Source organism: Candoia aspera, chromosome 8 (assembly GCF_035149785.1).
Source record: "Candoia aspera isolate rCanAsp1 chromosome 8, rCanAsp1.hap2, whole genome shotgun sequence".
NCBI lineage: Eukaryota > Metazoa > Chordata > Lepidosauria > Squamata > Boidae > Candoia > Candoia aspera.
The window spans coordinates 57,241,155-57,265,100 of NC_086160.1; the positions used below are offsets into that span (position 1 = coordinate 57,241,155).

General features: G+C 38.7%; 1 protein-coding gene across 1 annotated transcript in view; it reads left to right on the forward strand.

Annotated features, from left to right (window-relative positions):
* The window catches only part of LOC134502394 (sodium/hydrogen exchanger 9B2-like), a 44,550-nt gene that overhangs the window by 16,705 nt on the left and 3,899 nt on the right, over positions 1-23,946 (forward strand). The window contains exons 3-10 of the mRNA XM_063310733.1: positions 4,663-4,792; positions 7,047-7,217; positions 9,765-9,907; positions 11,919-12,046; positions 12,652-12,827; positions 15,344-15,450; positions 16,580-16,729; positions 23,502-23,610. Coding sequence (XP_063166803.1) covers positions 4,663-4,792; positions 7,047-7,217; positions 9,765-9,907; positions 11,919-12,046; positions 12,652-12,827; positions 15,344-15,450; positions 16,580-16,729; positions 23,502-23,610 — 1,114 coding nt within the window. The remainder of the gene's footprint in view (positions 1-4,662; positions 4,793-7,046; positions 7,218-9,764; positions 9,908-11,918; positions 12,047-12,651; positions 12,828-15,343; positions 15,451-16,579; positions 16,730-23,501; positions 23,611-23,946) is intronic.

Sequence of the window (23,946 nt, forward strand, 5' to 3'; positions counted from 1 at the left end):
TCAGACTAAAGGCGATCCCTGGGGAAGGTAATGGCAACCCACCCCACTATTCCTGCCGTGAAAACTAAATGGATCAGTACAACCAGAGATATGTCGGTATACCATAGGAAGATGAGACCTCCAGGTCGGATGATGGTCAAAATGCTACTGGGGAGGAACAGAGGATGAGTTCAACTAGCCCCAGATGTGATGACGCAGCTAGCTCAAAGCCGAAAGGACGGCTAGCGGCCGATGGTGCTGGTGGTGAACGGCGAATCCGATGTTCTAAGGATCAACAAACCGTTGGAACCTGGAATGTAAGATCTATGAGCCAGGGCAAATTGGATGTGGTTATTGGTGAGATGTCATGATTAAAGATAGACATTTTGGGCATCAGTGAACTGAAATGGACTGGAATGGGCCACTTCACATCAAATGACCACCAGATCTACTACTGTGGACAAGAGGACCACAGAAGAAATGGAGTAGCCTTCATAATTAATAGTAAAGTGACTAAAGCAGTGCTTGGATACAATACAAAAAACGATAGAATGATCCCAATTTGAATTCAGGGCAAGCCATCTAACATCACAGTGATCCAAATATGCGCCCCAACCACAGATGCTGAAGAAGCTGAAGTAGAGCAGTTCTATGAGGATCTGCAGCACCTACTGGACAGCACGCCTAAAAGAGATGTTATTTTCATCACAGGAGACTGGAATGCTAAAGTGGGCAGTCAAATGACACCTGGAATTACAGGTAAGCATGGCCTGGGAGAACAAAACGAAGCAGGACATAGGCTGATAGAATTTTGCCAAGACAACTCACTCTGCATAACAAACACTCTCTTCCAACAACCTAAGAGACGGCTTTATACATGGCCTTCACCAGATGGACAACACCAATATCAGATTGACTACATCCTTTGGAGCCAAAGGGGGTGGACATCTATACCGTCGGTAAAAACAAGACCTGGAGCTGACTGTAGTCCAGATCACGAACTTCTTCTTGCACAATTTAGGATCAGACTAAAGAGATTAGGGAAGACCCACAGATCAGCTAGATATGAGCTCACTAATATTCCTAAGAAAAATGCAATGGAGGTGAAGAATAGATTTAAGGGACTGGACTTAGTAGATAGGGTCCCGAAAGAACTATGGACAGAAGTTCGCAACATTGTCCAGGAGGCGGCAACAAAATACATCCCAAAGAAAGAGAAAACCAAGAAGGCAAAATGGCTGTCTGCTGAGACACTAGAAGTAGCCCAAGAAAGAAGGAAAGCAAAAGGCAACAGTGATAGGGGGAGATATGCCCAATTAAATGCAAAATTCCAGAGGTTAGCCAGAAGAGATAAGGAATTATTTTTAAACAAGCAATGCGCAGAAGTGGAAGAAGACAATAGAATAGGAAGGACAAGAGACCTCTTCCAGAAAATTAGAAACATTGGAGGTAAATTCCAGGCAAAAATGGGTATGATCAAAAACAAAGATGGCAAGGACCTAACAGAAGACGAGATCAAGAAAAGGTGGCAAGAATATACAGAAGACCTGTATAGGAAGGATAACACTATCGGGGATAGCTTTGACGGTGTGGTCAGTGAGCTAGAGCCAGACATCCTGAAGAGTGAGGTTGAGTGGACCTTAAGAAGCATTGCTAATAACAAGGCAGCAGGAGACGATGGCATCCCAGCTGAACTGTTCAAAATCTTACAAGATGATGCTGTCAAGGTAATGCATGCTATATGCCAGCAAATTTGGAAAACACAAGAATGGCCATCAGACTGGAAAAAATCAACTTATATCCCCATACCAAAAAAGGGAAACACTAAAGAATGTTCAAACTGTCGAACAGTGGCACTCATTTCACATGCCAGTAAGGTAATGCTCAAGATCCTGCAAGGTAGACTTCAGCAATTTATGGAGCGAGAATTGCCAGATGTACAAGCTGGATTTAGAAAAGGCAGAGGAACTAGGGACCAAATTGCCAATATCCACTGGATAATGGAAAAAGCCAGGGAGTTTCAGAAAAACATCTATTTCTGTTTTATTGACTATTCTAAAGCCTTTGACTGTGTGGACCGTAACAAATTGTGGCAAGTTCTTAGTGGTATGGGGATACCAAGTCATCTTGTCTGCCTCCTGAAGAATCTGTATAACGACCAAGTAGCAACAGTAAGAATAGACCACGGAACAACAGACTGGTTTAAGATTGGGAAAGGAGTACGGCAGGGCTGTATACTCTCACCCTACCTATTCAACTTGTACGCAGAACACATCATGCGACATACTGGGCTTGAAGAATCCAAGGCTGGAGTTAAAATTGCTGGAAGAAACATTAACAATCTCAGATATGCAGATGACACCACTTTGATGGCTGAAAGTGAAGAGGAACTGAGGAGCCTTATGATGAAGGTGAAAGAAGAAAGTGCAAAAGCTGGATTGCAGCTAAACCTCAAAAAAACCAAGATTATGGCAACCAGCTTGATTGATAAACGGCAAATAGAGGGAGAAAATGTAGAAGCAGTGAAAGACTTTGTATTTCTAGGTGCGAAGATTACTGCAGATGCTGACTGCAGTCAGGAAATCAGAAGACGCTTAATCCTTGGGAGAAGAGCAATGACCAATCTCGATAAAATAGTTAAGAGCAGAGACATCACACTGACAACAAAGGTCCGCATAGTTAAAGCAATGGTGTTCCCTATAGTAACATATGGCTGCGAGAGCTGGACCGTAAGGAAGGCTGAGAGAAGGAAGATCAATGCTTTTGCACTGTGGTGTTGGAGGAAAATTTTGAGGGTGCCTTGGACTGCAAGAAGATCAAACCAGTCCATCCTCCAGGAAATAAATCCAGACTGCTCCCTTGAGGGAATGATATTAAAGGCAAAACTGAAATACTTTGGCCACATAATGAGAAGACAGGACACCCTGGAGAAGATGCTGATGCTAGGGAGAGTGGAGCGCAAATGGAAGAGGGGCCGACCAAGGGCAAGGTGGATGGATGATATTCTAGAGGTGACGGACTCGTCCCTGGGGGAGCTGGGGGTGTTAACGACCGACAGGAAGCTCTGGCGTGGGCTGGTCCATCAAGTCACGAAGAGTCGGAAACGACTAAACGAATAAACAACAACAAAACAAAAATAAAGAATCCAAATGGTGAAGAATCTAAAACAGTCCAAGTGTGGGAGGAGTGGTCTATAGCAACCATCCCCATGTAGATCTATTCCCCTCTCCACCCCAAGCGGCTAATAGCAAACATGGTTTCAAATATGGTTTAATATATAATACAAGTCCATTAATTTTCTTCAAATCTGTAGAAATAAATTCTTGTCCGAAATTCTTGTTTGTCAAATATTTTGTATCTTTTTTCTTTACATGTGTTTCTTGTAAACATATCACATCACATTAGTCAAATAATGAAAAACTTTTCTTCTTTTTAGAGGGGCATTAGCCCCATTTATATTCCATGTAAGACAATTTAAAGCCATTTTTATTAAAGTAACTCACCACAGTCTTTAGATGTGGCAGCCATCTCATCAACTTGTGCTGTGAAATCCACATGTTGCAATCCAGGTACATCCTGATCCAGCTTAGTTCCATATTTAGCCAAAAACTCCTTAGCTTTGTGGATCAAAGTTAATCTAAGCCCATGTTGGTGATAGGTAAAACTTACCCCTTCCAATTTCTCCCAACAAAAGGGGATCTTATTCTTTTTCAGGACATCAGTTAGAAAAGTATGTTCTTTTCTCTTAAGATTCTCACATGAATTTCTTTCAATACAGTTATATCCACATTCCCAATATTAAGTTTAGAATCAAAATGAGCTTGAAGAACCAATTCTCTTGTCTTTCTCCTAGCAAACTGAACCAACACATCCCTTGGCTTATTATTCATAGCTGCATATCTTGAGTTAATACGAAAGGCTTTCTCTATTTCTTCCATCATTTTATCTTCCTCCCATCCAATTAGTAATGTGGTTTGCCGCATTTTGGACCAGCTGTAGTTTCTAGGTGGTCTTCAAGGGCAGTCCCGTGTAGAGTAAATTACAGTAAACTAAACCAGAGATGACAAAGGGGTGAGTGACTGTCCTCAAAGCATCTTGTTCCAGCCCCTCTTGGCCATGGCTTCCACTTGCTTCTCAAGCAGGAGTCAAGAGTCAAGGAGGACGTCAAAGCCGCAAGCCTGCTTTTTCTCTCTGGGGAAGCACATCCTCATTTAGAGGCATAATTAGTACAATCCTGGAATCAATAGGCTTCTAAATTAACAGCCATTTCATCTTGCTTGGTTGAAACTAAGCCTGTTTTTCCCCATCCAGACCCTGACAACCTCCGGCTCCAAGTCAGAATTCCTATCGCATTCCCCATTGGTCATGGGGTTAGAATGTACAGCTGATTATGATCATCGTATTGATGATACCTTACTCTAAACTAACAAATGAGTTCTCCAATAGCACCATGTAGATGTTAAATAGATGCTATTATTTGTTTTTGCTGTATGCCATCCAGAGTCACATTGTTTGAGTTGGTGGCCCTATAACTCCATTAAATAAATATGTAAAGACCAACCTGCCAGCAATGACTCTGTAGAAGATGTATCTGGCCATTGTGCAACCAACAACTGAGAATGTTATAGCAGTTTTTTCTATGGAATTTAATTCTGTTGAGAATGTTTCTTCATTTTACTTCAGGAAGCTGGTGTTTTGGATTCCGATGGAGAGCAAGAAGAGAAACCTCTGGCTGAGGAAAAGACTCAGGGGACACTTAAGCAGATGTGTTCTTGTCCTCCTCAAGGTGTCATTGCCCAAGTAATAACAAATGGTATGTAAAATACAAGACAGAGGTAAATATGGTTCAAAGAACCCATCATTAGTTTCCATTAGTTGCATTAATATTAGAGGATTTTTTTTACTTGCCCCAAAAGCTCTTCAAAAATAGATGTTATACTTTAAAGAATGTTCATCTTATTTTCCAGTATGAAACATGATTTCCATTTTTGTTTTTACAAAATAAATTGAATCAAATAATTCAAAAAATAATTTGAATTATTTGGCTCTGATACTGCTTAGTCCTGTACTACTTGAGATTTCATATAGGCCAATGAAGGGATAATTGCTTGTTTATAGTTCCCTTTTGTCTGATGGAACCTTCTGAAAAATCACACTGGAAAAATGTAAGAGCACCATAGAGAAATCCCAAGTTTATTCCAGGAGAAACAGGAAATGGAAGGAAATGGGGGAGGCAGGATTGGTCAGGACTGAAGCAGTGGAGAAAAAGCTAAAATCACATTTCTCACTGGTTCAAAATTCTGTCTGGTTTTGGTTTTGCATGAACTGAGCCTTTGTGAGCTGAAAACCATGGCTTATGTCTTAACATGTACACATCATAGTATAATAACAAAATCACAGCATAATACAATGTTGAATTTGTATCATGTGAGTCTTCAGACTAGCATTTTGTAGAAGAAGGTACTTAACATGTTGGAATGGTCAATATAGATTTATGTACCTTCCTTAGATCTATTAACTATTAGCAAATAAGAAATCTAATGATCCTAGGGTAGATTTTGCCACTTTGGTACCTTTCTGATGCATTGTGATTAAACTCCTGGAAATTCTAGAAAATATAGTCTCAACCTCTCTGAAGGGCAAAGGCTTTAGGAAGGTTGTTCTATATCAACAATAGTTTCTGAGGCTGGATTCCCACCCCACAGTAAGTCAAAACACATAGTTAACATTTAGAGTGGCAGAATTCCCACATCAGGTGTTCACAGGGAGAGGGCATATTAAAAAAAACATTGATCATGAAATGATGCTATCCAACTGACTATCCAATTGACTTGTGTACTTGCATTCAACTCAGGGATGCAAGTATAAAAGGGCTAAGTGTGTGCTTTGAGGTTGTGACTTACATTTTGTCATTATTGCAATTCATACTGACACCTGGGGTAAAAGCTTGTATAGTCCTGACTGAATTATCTGAGTCTGGGAAAGGTAAACTATTAAGTTAAATGATTATACGGTTCAAATTATTACCTTGCCTCCCAAGAGGTGGATAGATTCCTGCTACAGTTTCCCATCTTGTGAGTCCAAGCAAAAGTTTCTTTTCCCTTTGTAATAATTTAAAAAAGTAAGTCAGGGATATGCAACATTTTCAGCTTCAGAATATTGATCAAACTTTATGATATTAAAAAAATCTCACAATTAGTCTTTTTTGATACATGCTGTTGATAAATTAATTTGATATATAAATTTTAAAGATTGAATAGAATAAGGAATTTGAGATCTCCCTTTGGCTAAACAGTGGGAAATTGTCTTAACGTCTATCAGAAAATTCAGTAGATCTTTGATTACATCTTACTGAACAAATATATTTCAGACACACTGGACTTCATTGCACTTGTACAGAAAAGGAATGAGTATACCATTTAATTCAAGATATAATAATTCAAACATTTTTGCAATCTTCTAGAACTGTAGTATTCTGGGAAGAAGTCACTATGTACTTTAATTTGACTTTGAGATATATTTTGAATATTTTTGGTTGTTCATATAAATATTATGAATTAAAAAATTATACAGAAATTGGCAACTGGACAACAGAAATGGATTCCCTGCACTGTTCATATTGCTAAGAGATTATTTTTCAAGATTGGAAAGATAACTTTATGTCTCCATTACTCAGTGGAGTAAAGATCTGGTGTTACTTGTGACTTTTTCACACATTGCTTACAATATTATAATAAAATATGGTAATCCTTTACTGAAACTCTTGTGTAAAGCACTATCTTTGCATATATGTATGCATGTGATGCCCTTACATATTTTCCTTTTAATTTTCTTTCTTTTCCTTTTTCCCCCCTGTTCTGTTCAAACAAATACTCCCTCCTCCCACAAAAGAAATAGAACTTTATAAGTGAAAGGAAGGCAGAATGATGTGTAACAACATTAAAAATGGTATCAAAAATATGAATAGTACAAGAAAAATTTTTGTTTCCCATTTCCTACAAATTATCTTTCTCCTTTCTGAATACTGATGAGGCTCATACTTAACAATTATTTTCTTCTTTTCCTAGTGGCAATTGCAGCACTGGTCTGGGGCCTGACTTGGGTTCTTACAGGCAAAGGTAGTCTGCCTAATGGAGAGATCTTTGGAATTGTAGCCCTTTATTTTTCTTCAGTACTTGGTGGCAAAATTATGCAACTAATTAAAATACCAGGACTGCCTCCTCTCCCTCGCCTTCTTGGTAAGCATTGTATTTTTAAATAGTAGCCAACTTCATTATTATTAGGTAGCCCTGGTTTCTTAATGTTTGATACTAATATTTTGAATTATTAAATATTACTTGAAAATACTAAAGCAGTATTAAACACTGTTATAAAAGCTTCCCATGTGGATCACTCATATGCTCATCCTGTAGGAAGACCATCTGTGAGGGGCAATGGGGGAAATTGCTCTGGACTTCACCCCTGGAGACGTACTATCCAAAGTATGGTTCAGTATTTTTCATTGAAGGGAGTGAAAGTAATGTGTTGAAGTACAGCTCAAGAAGTATATGGGGTTTCCTCATCAATTCTGTTGACCTCAATAGACAGCAGCAAGGAAATGGTCACATTGAAAAAGAATAGAGTGGGAAGTAAGAGGTGGGACTCTAATGATAATATAGTCTTAATCCCTGTGGCTATTTTGAAACATTCAAACAAAAATCTTCTTTCTTAATATTTTTATTCACCATGCCTTTATTATTTTTATTTTTATTCATTTTAACTCATTTTTTTAATGATTACATACGCCACATGTTTTAATTTTACCTACTTGTCATTTATTTTAACTTAACCAAGCATAGATGCTTTGCATATCTTCCCTGTGACAACCTATGGCTAGGATTATGGGCAGGCTGGCTGTTAGTTTCTTCCTTTTGAATAAAGCACAAAAAAAGAGGGGTGGGGGAATAAAGCATTGTGTCTTTTCTGTTTGTGAAAGAAAAGACACCAGACTGAGGAGTAGGTTTTTGGTTGCTTGCCTCATTAAAATTTCCAGAACTAACTTCAGTGAATCTGCAAGAATTACACCATATACAGCCACACCAGGATAACTGAGTTACAGAAAAGATCATAGGCATGCTTAATCGCTCAAATTTCTCAATAGCCAAATACACTGCAGAAAGAACCTTAAATATAGCTGGGAGTGGTTGATAAAGCTAACATAGAACCATTTTGACTGAATCTGTCACAAAGTATGTGACTGGCTTGTGCTCTGTAACACAATAATGTTAACATTATTAAAGTTCCTGACATTAACATCTTTGCTAGTGAATAATGTAGGACTTTAAGTTTCAGCAGGACGATCCTACATGCTAATTATAACTTTATGTGTACTACTGTCACTCTTTCTTTGGTATAGCCAAGATATAAGCACATTTAAATTCCACTGAATGCATATGCTTCTAAAGTATCTTTAACTGGAATTAACGGCATTTGAAAGTGTTGAATTTAAGCTGAACCAGTTCCTTTTATTTTAGGCACTGAAGTCACAAGTTTCCTAGAGCAACATACTTTGTTTTATTTCCAGTACCGTGGATTTTTGAGAATGCATGTGTGTATATATAGGTTTGCTTTCTACTAGATGCAGTGGGTAGAAGCAATCCTGGTTGATTTTTTTTTCATCTCATGTAATGCTTTATTAAATAAATTTGAGCTCTGAATCAGGGAAATTTTAATTAGGCAGTACCACCACCACCTCAGTGATCTATGTTATATAGAATAGTAGTGGGGGAAAGACAGCAGCTTTTGTTAGTTTTTCTATCAGAGAAAATCAGGGAGTCAGGGAGCATAGTAATTTAAAAAAGCCCTTTTCCCATTGAAGAGCATCTCACCTAATAGCAACAGTATTTTTTTTTCTTTGAAAATTAGCAGCTATATGGTAAAAACAGCATAGTTTTCCTTCCTCCACATACCACTGGCATCTGCGTCTATTAACCCACAGTGGAGTCTCTAGTAGCATCTGTCAAAGCAGGCTGTTTAACAGTGTTGGGCCCTTTTGCACCTGCATCATGACCTTGCACACTTTTTCAAAGAGTCAGTACTGTTTTGGTGATCTTGATGAAAGCAGGCAGAGCTGCAGACACTCATGCATCCAAGGGATTTAAATTGGGGATATGGGTCTGTGAGGGAATAATACATTCATCCTGTCTCCTAATGCCATGGCATCCATCCAAATCTTATCCCTAAGAAGATGTTGAGAGTCATGGATTGATTCTGTCTTCGGCAGTGTATTCCTGGGTATAATCAGTAAGTAGTTCCAAACAAGCTAGCCTGGGGAGTTGCCATCTTGGGCCTTCAAGGCCAGCTGCTGTGACCAGCTGCAGAGAGGGGGACCTTAATAAGAGCAGGCTTTTCTAATGTATTTGTCTGAGGGGAAAAAGTTAATAGCTCAGCTGCTGCCTACCAGGCCAAATATCATTAGGATGAGTTCTGCTTGGTTACTTTATTGTTTCACACCAGCATATGAGGGGGTGCAACATCAGTTTTAGAATGGGGTCCCCCAAAGGCCAAGCAACAGGGCTCTGATTTTATCCTTGCATCTGTGAATCTGAACATTGATTCTTTTTATAGATTTGCTGCATTTATTTTTCCTGCAGAGTCATGTTTTATTCATTAATTCTCCCTCTCTCCCTCTCCATTAAACTTCTCTAAAAGATGTTTATTTGCGTAGGCATCTCTGTCAGATTTTATACTAGATGTCTCAAATGTTCTAAAAGAGTTAATCAGGTGGTTGTCACTATTCCATTTAGGTATGTTGCTTGCTGGATTTCTCATCAGAAATATTAAATTCGTGAGTCAGTATATCCGAATCAAAGTGGAGTGGGGAACTATATTGAGAAATATTGCCCTCTCGATTATTTTGGCTCTTGCTGGTCTTGGTCTTGACCCAAAGGTGGAGTATCAAAGGCTTCTTAAGAAATTCAAAATTTTCCATTGCAGAAGCAAAACACCATGAGAACCTGTAACTTGTAGTGTGTTACTCCATTTTTTACTTTTAGTATAAGGGCACAGGTGTGGGGAGAAGTGATCCTTATTGGGAACAGAATATGAAGGAAGAGGAGGCTTTTTTTAACGATTTTTTTTAATCCCACCATTATTATTTTTATAAGTAACTCAAGATGGTGAACATACCTAATACTTCTTCCTCCTATTTTCCCCACAACAACAACCCTGTGAGGTGAGTTGGGCTGAGAGAAAGTGACTAGCCCAAGGTCACCAGCCAGCTTTCATGCCTAAGGCAGGACTAGAACTCTCAGTCTCCTGGTTTCTAGCATGGTGCTGCAACCACTACACCAAACTGGCACTCTTTTATTAATTTTCCAGCTAATCTTCTTTGGTTCTCAATGTCACCCAGGAGGAATTTCTCTCTTCCCTGCCATTCATGTGGGAGTGAGAGAGATGTTACATCTGATCATACTGTGTTGGGAAAGATAAGTTCCCATCATGCTTATAAATACTTAAAATTGAAATATAGCTAGACCAGGGATATGTGTGTATGTGTGTCTGCATGTTATTTACCTACCTAAACATACACATCTAGCAACCATCATTAGGGCTTATTTAAGTGTTACCATCAACTGATTAATTTCCCATCCCAACCACCTCATTTTTTTTAAAAAAAAGAAGAAAATGCTTCCACTAAGAGTAGTGTGCCATTTTTCTATTTTTAATTGATTTCCCTGGAAGTCTTTGAAAGGGCCTTGCAAAACATGGAGAATTAAGACATAATGCTTCTTGAAATAATCCTGAAAATTGTCCCTGCCAACTATGGGGAGGATTTTTATTGTTAACAAGCCAAAGACAAAGGCTCCTTCAGAGCCCAGCCTTATCTTGGTTGACTTCCATGAATATGATGGGGTTTTGGCCACATTACAGAAATAGTTGCTTTTTCCAGAAGATACCTAAGGCTCAAGACAGTGTTTTGGACTTGGGCTCGAAATGCACTTAAGCTCCATGCTTTGTTGATAATTACATAGGAATTTCTACCCTGTAGTGTCCTTCTTAACATTTCCACCAGTCTTAATTAAGCATGAAAATAGGTACACACCATTGGTTGGAACAATAATACACTTAGCATATTTGGCCCACTTTATGTTTGGGAAAAATGTAATTTTTCAATCTTGTGACAAATTGGGAAAACTTATCCATCCTGTCTCTGGTATGACCAGTGGAGGGAAAAGGCAACAATGGCAACTATCTATTTATTAATATCAGTGCCAAAGCATCTTCATTTTGAATCCCTGAAGTTGTGTTGCTACTGTTTGTTTGTGAGGCTATTAAGGTGAATGGTGAACATATATGAAATAATAATTTGAATTATTATAATATGGAAAGCCGTTAATTTGGAAACATTTACTCCATCTCTGGAATTCAGAAGAGGAGAAGCAGACAGCTGTATTTCTGTATTAGATGGGAGGACCAGTTTTTCTGAAACAGTTTTTTATAATGAGCAAGACAAGAGTTAGCATGTTTCACTCTGTTGCCTGTATGCAATTCCTTGTCACATTTGAATATCACACTAATTTATTTATTTATATACAGGCTTTATAAGCCACTCCAGTCAAACAAATATTTAAATACACAGCTGCTTATGCTATTTGCTGCTAGAATTAACATTTATGATGCCATTAAGAAATGGTAGGGAAAAAGCTATCTGTCCACCCAAATAATGAAGCCCATTCTTTATCTCAAAACTCAACAAGCATTTTATGGCCATTTTGGTTTCTAAACCATGCTTTATGGCTTAGTGCAAGGGGGTTATTTGAGAAATTGTGGATTTAATCCAGAAAACATGGTTTATTGCAAGTGTGAACCCAGTTTATGTATTAGCAAATCTCAGAAGACTTTTTCTTCCTGGCACTAAAGATGTATAGTATTAATTGTACAATATTTTTGTATTTCAGGCTCTGAGTAAATTAAAAGGTATCTGTTTCAGACTAAGCATGGGACCCTGCATCACTGAAGCATGTTCAACAGCAGTCATATCTCACTTTCTTTTGGACTTCCCATGGGAATGGGGGTTTATGTTAGGGTAAGAGGTGACCCTGCTTCTTTTTGCACTGGGTATTTCTTTTCCTTTTTACTATACGTACCTCTTCTTATCTTCCACTCATAAATACTGTTCGTGTAAACCAGAGCCCTCTACTCTCAGTTTCCTTGTTAACACACCCAAAGCCGCCTTAATGTTGGGAAGAAATGGGCAAAGGATGCCCCCTTGTTTGCACTGACACATCTGGAAACTTTGGTTTTCTACAGTCTTACACCCCATTTTCCTCAGTCTTCCCCCCTTCCAGTTGTGTTGGGTTACAACTCCTTTCCTCCCCAGCCAGTACAAGTTGGGAACGGCCCATCACTACCACTTGGGATCATAACAATGCTTGGAATGTTCACGGAATATTTAGTGAATAGTGCAATTGTGATCAGAAACCATACCCACCTCCTTTTTGTTTGTTTGTTTGTTTTTCTAACATAAAAATAAAACATTCTAAAGTATTAGGGAAAGAAAATGACCTTTCTACAGTACCAATATGTTCTTTAATCAGTCATATTCTGCTGCCTCTTACAAACCTTGACAGATTTAACAATGGCTGGGTCTTACTTCTTTACTTGATGAGGCCTGATAGTGTGTGCTTTCAGATTTGTTCTAGGTGCTGTATCTCCAGCTGTTGTAGTCCTTTCCATGCTGATGTTACAGAAACAAGGTTATGGTGTAGACCAAGGAATTCCAACTTTGCTAATAGCTGCTTCCAGTATGGACGACATTGTAGCCATCACAGGCTTTAACACTTTCTTGGGCATGGCTTTTTCCACAGGTAATATTGCTACCCTATAAAATTGATGAAGTGGAACATGAACCCAGTGGAAGGTGGGGGGGGGGGGTGAATTATCAAAAGCCAACATTGGCAGTGATATTTATTTATAGTGTCTTTTTTTCTTTTCTTCTTTTCTTAGGAGAAGGCAAACAATGCGGACCTAGATAAGACTGAATTAAAATAAATCAGTAGAACCAATACTGAAACCCTTAGACAGATACTACTGTTTTTTGTACTGTGGTGATGTTTAGCTATAACTTTAACCAAAGATGTAACAAATCAGAAATGCAAATAATCATGTACCCATAATTCAGTGGTGCAGCTTGTGAACAACATGAGGCCCCACAACCCCTTTTTTTTTTGCATTCCCTGGAGCCCCCCAATTTTGACAGTATAATTGCTCAGGATTGGTTTATGAAAATTAGAAAACAAAATGGCCTCTTGTATACTTAACTGACTTATTATCTTTTCTTTATACACACACACACACACATGCATGCACACACAAATGGTTGAACTCTGCTATGATAGATTCAGCAGTCTAGACTGTCCCCAAATATAGTTGCAGATCTGAGCTTCTGTAGCTTGATGTTACTGTTTTTCTGTTTTCTGTTTATCTACCTCATTTGTTTTTGTTGAATTTTATTGTAAACAGATGGGTCATAATGTTCAGACTCAGGTAATTATGCATGTTCTTTTAAAAATTTAGGTCAGCGCCTGGAATTTCAAAATACTCAAGGCATTCAGTGCTGCTTCCTGAATCTTTCTGTCATAATACAGATTTTCTGATGCTTTGTTTCAGTGAAATAAGTTGTCATTTGCAATGAAACTTCTAATAATGGGAGTCATATAATTAAGGTATAGATAGATAGATAGACAGACAGGCAGACAGACAATTGGCTTTAAAAACAAATAATTTGGCAGTTATCTGCTAAAGTATGGTAAGAACATAGAAATATAACGTAAGAATAACCTTGCTGAATTAGGTAAGGGCCAATTTTGTTTCTCACAGCAGAAACAAAATTGGATGTAGCCTTAGGTAAGGACTGAGCTACACCTATAGTATCTGCTAATACTTTGTTGAAACCAAGCACTCCAAAGCATTTAGCATGATTTTCTTGTAAAAATGGATAGATGGATTTGGTGCTCAGAATCTGAGAAATTATTCTAAGTTAAAGTGCTACCTCCCATTTGTTAGTTGGCAGAAACTGTACCAGCATAAAATTCTCTGATCTTGCAGGAGATCTGGATTCTGCATCCATTGTCTGTGTTTTGTCTTGTCACTAAAGGGTGATGATTTTGTATGTGCGGGGCATATTAAGCAAAATGATTTATGAAATGCTCAGGCTTTGCTGTCTCCTGCTTTCTGGATATCACTAGCCAAGAGGAACCCATATATTAATTGGGAGGAAGGGGTAGGGCATGGATGGGGCTGGGGAGATAGTGAGTTTTCACAGAGACTGACTGACTGACTTCTGCTATTTAACTGCATGTGCCAAAGCAGGAAAGTGTCCATCTGTCAAAAGCTGGGGAGCTGCATTATAAAACAGGAATGCTGGCTCTTGCAAAACCCAGCAGCCCCACCATGATAAAATGAGAGGGTTGTCTCCCTCACAACCTGACGGAACTTCTCCTGCTTTGCTGTGCCATTGATTAACTGTTTAGCAGGCTCATTTTGACAATGGTTTCAGTTGTCATTCAGATTTTCAATTCTGAAGGCTCACTAAGCTCACACTCAGAAGACCATAGAACAGGTGATCAACAGCTGGGAACTATGCAGTAAAGCAGAAGAGCTGACTCTCACACTTTACCATGCATCTCCCCCAGTTCCCAATCAAATGTCCAGCAGAACTGCAAGGAATTCCCCATATTATAATGGTAGCAGTTCTGCCCAGCTCTTCCTACCTAGAGGGGAAAAAAAACCAATAGTAGCAGAGGAAAGTATCTGAGACCTGAGGAAATGGGCCATGGCTGTACCAGTTGGACTGAACAGAAGATGCCAGGCTGCCCCTCCCACGTGGGCTGAGTGTGAGATGAAGGCAATATAATGGGAACATAGCACAGTCAAAAAGATTGCCAGGGCATGGTTCATATCATGCTTAGAACAAATGGGGAAAGGCCTTCATAGAGAAGTATTCCTTAAGCCACATTAGTCTGGGACATTAAAAGAGAGAGATCTGCATTTCTTCAAGTCTATTGCTTTTGAGCCCTCTGATGCTGATTGTCTTACCTTTTTGTCATGCATCTGGTTTTCACGATGTACAAATGCTGATTTGAGGTGATCCTGCCTTATCTTATGTGGTTATACTGTGACTTCTTGCCCCAACATTATTTATTTATTTATTTTTCCAACTTATATGGCCACCCATCTCAAAAGATGCACCCATCTTTTGATTTGTGGTTAGTCAATATTTTTCCTAGTTTTTGTAGAAATATATTAATTATATTTCTAAACCACTAAAAAGGAAATCACATTAAAATATCTGCTTGACTCTTTTCCCATTGCTTTTTCATAGGTTCCACCCTTCGTTCCGTCTTCCATGGTCTGGCGGAAGTTGTTATCGGTGCAGGTGCTGGTTGCCTTTTAGGATTTTTTGTTTGGTACTTTCCAAGCAAGGATCAGGTAAAAAAAATACTGTTGGAAAATTATCATTCTGTGACAAAGCCCACATTTTTGTAGGCTGCTCCATAGAGCATCTAATAAATTGAGCACATTCTGAGAAGCTGGAATAGATGGAATTCACCTCTCATTTCCAAAAGGTGTTATAATCCCATTGATACAAAGGCAGAACTGGTGAAAACTAGATTGAAAAGTTATCATTCCAGCAAGGGTTGGAAAGAAGGTTTAGCACCTGGATAATTTCTATTTTGCCAGCTAGACCTAGATTATTAAGAAGGGACATTGTCCTTGATAGGGCATAGCAATAATAAGTCTCTACAAAGAGAATAGCTTCCACTTATCCATTGTATTCTATAAAACTGGGGATAAGTATCAGATGGAGAGAAAAACGAGAAGAATAAAGAAGGAACAAGAAAGGCCTGCTTCCTTGGAAGAGGTCCAAATGATCGCTCTCCAGTCACCCACTCTGCAGTGAACATGTCCTAAACCTTATTCAGGTAGGCAGTGTTTTTCTACCTTGGCAGTCCACACATCTTAAAATTGCCAAGGTTGAGAAATGCTGCAACTAGGTAATAAGTACTCTTTGAACTGACTGATTGTATGTGTGTGATTTCTAGATTTATTTATTTTTTAATCATTGGTGATAGGGCCTCATGAAAATGTCACATTTTCTGCTTCCTGAGATTCTTTTAAGTGCAATATCATGTTGTCATCATTTAAACCAAGTTATAGAGAGAGCCCTGATGGCTTGCAGCGCAGTAGCTGCAGAAGTAGTATATTTGAACTGCCTGGGTTTTCACTTCCTCTTCACGAGTGAATAGTAATAAATTATTACTGAATGAAAAGTTGGGTTTCCGGTCAGCAAGCAAGTGAAAATTAGGGTTGCTTTTGAGATTCCATGGGGAAGTACACACTTTCTTGCATATTAGCTATCAGACTTGAGAGATAAAGCTGATATTACATCATGATCCCACTACCCTGGGGAGGGGGGTGCTATTTGAGTATACTGTACATTCCTGTAGATTTACACTTTACTTGACCACCAGGAGGCAGCCTACAACACATTTTGTCCTTTTGCACTCTAGTGCTATAGTGAATTATAAACCTTTTCCATTTCCTTTTCTTCTTTCAGACAGCCATTGTATGGAAAAGAACCTTCTTTGTGCTTGGCTTGGCTGCATTTTCTCTTTTGAGCAGCAAATATTCTGATCTTCCAGGATCTGGAGGACTCTGCGTCATTGTTTTGGCATTTCTGGCTGGGATTGCATGGTCTGATGAGAAGGTAAGGATTCCGTTAACACACATCAGAGTACTGACTCTGATTCTGAAAAATAGACTGGTTGCCAGTATTACTACTTTATAATACAACTGGTCAGTCTTAGTTTAGGACAAAGATAGGCAGTATGGTGCCCATATTTATCAATGTAGGGGTAGGGATAGGGGTGGAGGTGTATTTATTCAGATTCTTTCAGTTAAAAAACAAATCGAAAGGAAGCAGACATTTTCCTAGTAGTATGCCAACCTCTTATTTCTAGGAATTCCTTTGGACTCTTGTAGAAGTCAAGAACACTGAGAAAATAACACTGGTAGGTGGCCCAGCCCAGAGCTTTGTATGGAAAAAAAAGATACAGGTGGCTCAATAATAGAAAGCATCCTGGAGATTGTAATGGGTAGTCGAGGTAGACTCCAGCAATTCATGGAGCGAGAATTGCCAGGTGTACAAGCTGGGTTTAGAAAAGGCAGAGGAACTAGGGACCAAATTGCCAATATCCGCTGGATAATGGAAAAAGCCAGGGAGTTTCAGAAAAACATCTATTTCTGTTTTATTGACTATTCTAAAGCCTTTGACTGTGTGGACCATAACAAATTGTGGCAAGTTCTTAGCGGTATGGGGATACCAAGTCATCTTGTCTGTCTCCTGAGGAATCTGTATAATGACCAAGTAGCAACAGTAAGAACAGACCATGGAACAATGGACTGGTTTAAGATTGGGAAAGGAGTACGGCAGGGCTGTATCCTCTCACCCTACCTATTCAACTTGTACGCAGAACACACCATGCGACATGCTGGGCTTGATAAACCCAAGGAGGGGGTTAAAATTGCTGGAAGAAACATTGACAACCTCAGATATGCAGATGATACCACTTTGATGGCTGAAAGTGAGGAGAAACTGAGGAGCCTTATGATGAACGTGAAAGAAGAAAGTGCAAAAGCTGGCTTGCAGTTAAACCTCAAAAAAACCAAGATTATGGCAACCAGCTTGATTGATAACTGGCAAATAGAGGAAGAAAACGTAGAGGCAGTGACAGACTTTGTATTCCTAGGTGCGAAGATTACTGCAGATGCTGACTGCAGCCAGGAAATCAGAAGACGTTTAATTCTTGGGAGGAGAGCAATGACAAATCGCGATAAAATAGTTAAGAGCAGAGACATCACACTGACAACAAAGGCCCGCATAGTTAAAGCAATGGTGTTCCCTGTAGTAACATATGGCTGCGAGAGCTGGACCATAAGGAAGGCTGAGCGAAGGAAGATCGATGCTTTTGAACTGTGGTGTTGGAGGAAGATTCTGAGAGTGCCTTGGACTGCAAGAAGATCCAACCAGTCCATCCTCCAGGAAATAAAGACAGACTGCTCCCTTGAGGGAATGATATTAAAGGCAAAACTGAAGTACTTTGGCCATATAATGAGAAGATAGGATACCCTGGAGAAGATGCTGATGCTAGGGAGAGTGGAGGGCAAAAGGAAGAGGGGCCGACCAAGGGCAAGACGGATAGATGATATTCCAGAGGTGACGGACTCATCCTTGGGGGAGCTGGGGGTGTTGATGACCAACAGGAAGCTCTGGTGTGGGCTGGTCCGTGAAGTCATGAAGAGTCGTGGGCTGGTCCGTGAAGTCACGAAGTGACTGAACGAATAAACAACAAAAGTCAAGAGCAAATCTACAGTTTGCCTCCTAGTTAACAAGTGCTTGTGATTGATCATGCCCTCTGTGGAAGCTGTTTTGTGAGAGCATGTCTTTATTTAATTTAAAAAGTTATTTAACTTCCAAATATGTGTATAAATTGCAAACGTTGGGGTTAAAGCAAAGTTGCCTTCTTCTGCTTTAAGGCATGAGTATTTGATCTTTCTTCTGTCCCAAGTCTTGCTATGCTGCCTCATTATGGTGGTGAGGGGCATTTAGGAGACATAAACAAAGTATAGTGGGTATATACTCTTCCAGCAGGGTCACCCAAGGCATGGAGTTTTTCCCATTTTGCCCAGCTAAATCAAGCAGGCAGCTACAGTATATGGATAGCAGCAATATAGGAGGGTGCTAGAAGTGACTGATCATCTCAGTGACAATGACAAAGGCATCACTTCATACTGTGCAAGAGAAGGCAATAGGACTTTTTACCAAGAAAAATGCAAAATAGAATGAATGTTGATACGGCATTGGATGATGTGCCCCTGAGGTATTACTGAGAATTTTGTGTGTGACTGAGGAAAAGCTAAGAATTTTTCTGAGTACTGATGCTATTTATGATCTAGCTAGATGAAAACCTTTTGAACATCTGGCACATGATGTCACAGTGCAAGAAAAGAAAAATTGAAGCTCCAAAGAGAGAATCATTATGGGAATATGGAATGTAGATTCAGGGACTTCTGGGGAAGCCATGTTGGACTGAAGATGGCTCTGCAGAGAGGGGTGCTGATGGCTGCTGTGGAAAGAGGAGCCGGTGAATGGATCAGCTCCTTGGAATTCCTCTCTGGAGCAAGGAGGGGACCAGAATCGCCCACAGGATCCCCATGAGGAGCCATAAGACAGCAGTCTCTGGTGGGTTTTAGAGCTTTGGGAGTCAGGGGAAAGTCTTCTCTGCCCAAGCCACAGTTCGGCACCTTCAAATGGACACTGGGTTCACATACTTTCTCTCTTAACCACTTTAGGAAATTGCTTGTTAATGGCTTTTTGGATGTTAGGAGCCTTCAGAAGGGCAAGTTTCATTACACTGGGTGAGTTCCCTTCTAGCCTTGATGAAAGAAATTTCATGTAAGTTTAAGGACTTTAAAAAGAATAAAAAATATTTTTGAACAAACAGCAAAAGCTTGACTAGAAGGTTGACTTTGGAATGTTATAAACAGATTAAGGGGCCAGATGGACTTGAAAGAATATTGGGGTTGTTTAAAATTTTACAAAAATATACTGTATATGAAGATTTTGAAACTAACTATAAGAAATCCTGCTATGGGAAAGTGTTGTTAATTAGAAAAAAACACATGAGGGGACTTTGAAGGTTGACTAGAGGGAACCAGAGAGAACTAAAGGTTACAATTAAAGAAGAGACCTGTTAATACAATGGAGCAATATTATTTGTCTGTGGAAGAATTCAAGGATATTTGGGAACAATGCACTCAGAAATTACTGAGTGCTTTGTCTGCTTTTATAAAAATGGATTTAAAAGAGGCTACAGAAGAGGAACAGATTTTACTGGACAAAATAGAAACTGAAGATTTGAATGTAGATTTGAACGTGGATTTAAAAATGCAGACTAAGGAATGATATGGAAAAAGATGCCACACTGGATTTACAAACAAAACTGGCTGATATCTTAATAATTAAAGGGGATATACAAATAATAAATCAAGAGTGACTTGGATAGCTTTCTTACTGTATCTTGGATTTTCAAAAGAGCATGTTAAACTAGTGAAGGAGTTTCTGAGAGGAGACAAAGAGAAAAAGATAAGAAATCAACTTGTGGGACATTATTTGAAGGAATTAAAGATCAAGCTTTTTAAAAGTAAATGGAAGGAATATAAAGTGGATTTATTTGATCAAGATTAATATATATATATGTTATTGCTTCTGGTAGCTGTTAATGGACTTTTTGACTAGGACTGAATAACAATGCTTTAAAGATTTGTTTATAGCTAACAGCTAAGATATGGGAAGAGATTTCTTTTGCTGTATTTTTAGAGAAAGTGATAAGTTACTGTGCTAAAAGTAAAGCAAAGAAATATAAAACTGATGTATTTGATTAAGGTTAAAATATGTATGCTATTATCTTTTTATTATTTTTATTATTTTTTTCCTCTGTACTTTTAATTCTTTTTTATATTCTTCATTTGTATTAGTTTTTTATGTGCATTTGTAAACTTTAATAAAAATTATTATTTAAAAAAGGAGCATGGAATGTAGAAGCACAAAAAACTTGGCATAGTGAGAAATGAAATGAATCAACTACAGATTAATATCTTAGCTGTCAGTGAACATACCATCTACTACTTAGGACAACCTGAACAAACAGAAAGAGATTAATATCACTCAGACTTTGTGGACAGACCTTTAGCATGACAGTTATAACAGCAAAAACATGGCGTGGGGCTGATTGGGGAACAGATACCAAACTGCTCTGTGTAGAATTCCACATCAAGTTTGTTATATCTCACTTCTAGTAGGACGTCTTCCTTACAGCCCCCACTGAGGCACATATAACCAGCTCTCCATACTTGTAGTGCTCTGCGGCTTAGAAACAGCTAGAAGCAGACAGTTTGAGATGGTTGATGATGTACCCCTGGTCAACAGTTCGGAATTTATGCAAAGAACATACTCATACATCTTTTGATACTAGCTCTTCTGGGATCTTGGGTGGGTGTCTCACACTAAATGACACACAGCATACATATAATTCTCTGTTAACCTAACTTTATTGATTACAATGTAGCAAGGCTTTGCTTGTACAGATGGATTGCAATCCAGATAGCTGGTATGAAGTATCTTGGAGTCAGGTTTCTATCCAGCCCCTCTTTTTATAACATGCCAGCAGCAGTTTTTTTTACTGTCCCCCTTAGCTTCATGCTCACCGGTTGCAGTTGTCACTGGGCTAGGTAGGTTTTACTGCTTATTTTCAAATTTCACTGTATGGTCAGCTTCCAGTTCCTGGCTTAGTTTTAGCTGATTCAAGCTTGGACATTCTTTGGCCTTCACACATCTGCATTCCTTAGATTACTTATTCCCTTTCTTCCTTTGCTTTGTTTGCTTTTCCTCAGGGCATTGCCTGTATGTCACACTATTAAATTCAGATGGAATTCATTAATTTTATAATAAGGTAAAACAGAAGAACTGTTCAGCTTCTAAGGTATGATCTTCAGTGTGTATCCACCATTTTCAAGTAGAGCATCAAGAACGTCTTTGAAGTTCTAACCTCACTGATAGGAAACCAGAGGAATTGTGGACTGAAATCAAAATATTTGTTAAGGACAATGCAAAAAGAGAATACCAAGACTAAGAAACAGAAGAAATCAAACTGATTGTCAGAGCAGATAGTGGAAATTGCTAAGAACAGGAGAGAAACCAATGTCAAGAAAGATAAATATCCTATGAAGGAGCTTAATAGGAAATTCAAGAAAACTGTTAGGAAAGACAAAAGGCAGTATTTTAATAGCATATGTAAAAATGATGGAGATGGAAACAAAATATGGAAAAGCAAGAAAAATATTCCAAAAGATCTCTGAACTCAAAAGAAGTTCCAAACTCAAACTGGTATGTTAAAGGATGCCAGTGAACAGATAGAAACTGATTCAGAAAAGATCAAACAGGGATAGAAGGAGTATATTGAAAATCTTTATAACAGGGATACCAACATTCAATATACCTTTGAAGATGTTACCTATAGACATGAACGTCTAGTATTGGAAGGTGAAGTCAGATCAGCACTCCAGTCACTACCATGAAGGAAGGCTACAGGAACTGACAGAATGTCTACAGAAATAAGGCAGATACCAGAAGAAGAATCAGTTAAGGCTCTAACCAAACTATGCCAGCAAATTTGGAAGACACAGTGACCAACAGATTTGAAAAAGTCAGTCTGTATACCAGTACCAAAGAAAGGAGACTTAACAGATTACAAACTATTTTATAATAACCCCAATTTCATATGCTAGGAAGGTAACGCTTAAGATCATCTAATGCAGATTAGAGCCCTACATGGAAAGGAAAATGCTAGAGGATCAAGCCTGTTTCAGATAAGGCTGAGGAACAAGAAATATTACTGTAATATTGTTGATGTAAACTAGATAATTTAGAAAGCCAGAGAACAGGAAGAGAGAGAGAGATCCATATATGCCTCATTAAATACAGAAAGGCCTTTGACTGTGCTGACCATGAAAAGTTATGGAATGTCCTTAGGAAAATGGATATACCAGAACTTCTCGTTGTTCTTATGCAAAACTAGGGTAGGAAGCCCTAGACAGGACAGAACATGGTGAAAAACTGTTTCAGATTGGCAAAAAAGTAAGAGAAGGTAAGTGGAAGGTAGATAGATTCAGTGACAACAGTGAGAGAGCTAAAAACCAAGTTGAAGAGAAATCATTTTGAAGAATATCTATCCATATAGTCACTAGGAATTGACATATGACTTGATGGCAACCAACCAATTTTTATTTTTATTTATTTGGATCAAATGCATGTCAGCCCATTACACGTACACACATGCACATTTTATCCACTCTCCAAGTAATCTTCAAGCAACTTCAGCATTTTTGATTTGCTGATAATAAATGGCAGGTCAGGTAACAGTCATAGAGTGCATTTTTTCTTTCTAATTACATATTGTGTCCTTATGGTCCATAGCAAAGTTAGGTATTTGTTTTGCTGCCAGGGCAACCTTTACTTTTTCCCTTTAAAGCAGCAGTAGGTGAAGTGGTGATGCTATAACTTTAATAGCCTTTCTTCCCCTTAATTAAAAAAATGGATAAATAGACAAATAAAGGCAATCTATTTCAAACATGAGGTCTAACAAATTATTTTAGCTCAGCTGATCTTTGAGATATTGAAATAATTTTTTCTAGTGGTATATTTTCTACATTCTGTGTTAATTACCATAATGGTTTCTTCAAGTCTTTGAAAGATGGTACTACTTTATAATTAAAGGCAGAATCCAATTTCTAGCGTTAAAACAAGGGAAGTGGTGTCTTGCGTGGACAAATTAATTTTAAGATGTTTGATGCCACACTTTTGCAACACAGGTACCATCAGCACTTACTGGTATAAAACTTGTTTGATGTATGTCTTGCAGAAAGCAGTGGAAGAAATTGTTACTTTTGCATGGCACGTGTTCCAGCCATTTCTGTTTGGTTTGATTGGAGCTGAAATCTCAGTTTCTTCTCTTGGAGCTAAAACTCTTGGTAAGTTTGCTTACAAGAGCTATAGTACTCTGAAATACTCTGCCTGAGAGCCAGTTTGGTCTAGTGGTTAAGGTTCTGGGCTAGAAACCAGGGGTCTGTGAGTTCTAGTCCCGCTTTAGGCATGAAAGCCGGCTGGGTGACCTTGGGCCAGTCACTCTCTCAGCCCAACTCAGTGCAATGTAGACTAGCCTCCTCATGGTGCACCCTGGACAATGTGACTTGTCACGGCTAAATAGTCTACACATCTGGCTGCTGGACCTCACAAGGATTTCCCAGCAAGAAAAAGCAGCATGAACACTGAACTGCTATGCCATATGAATATATAGATATAGATAT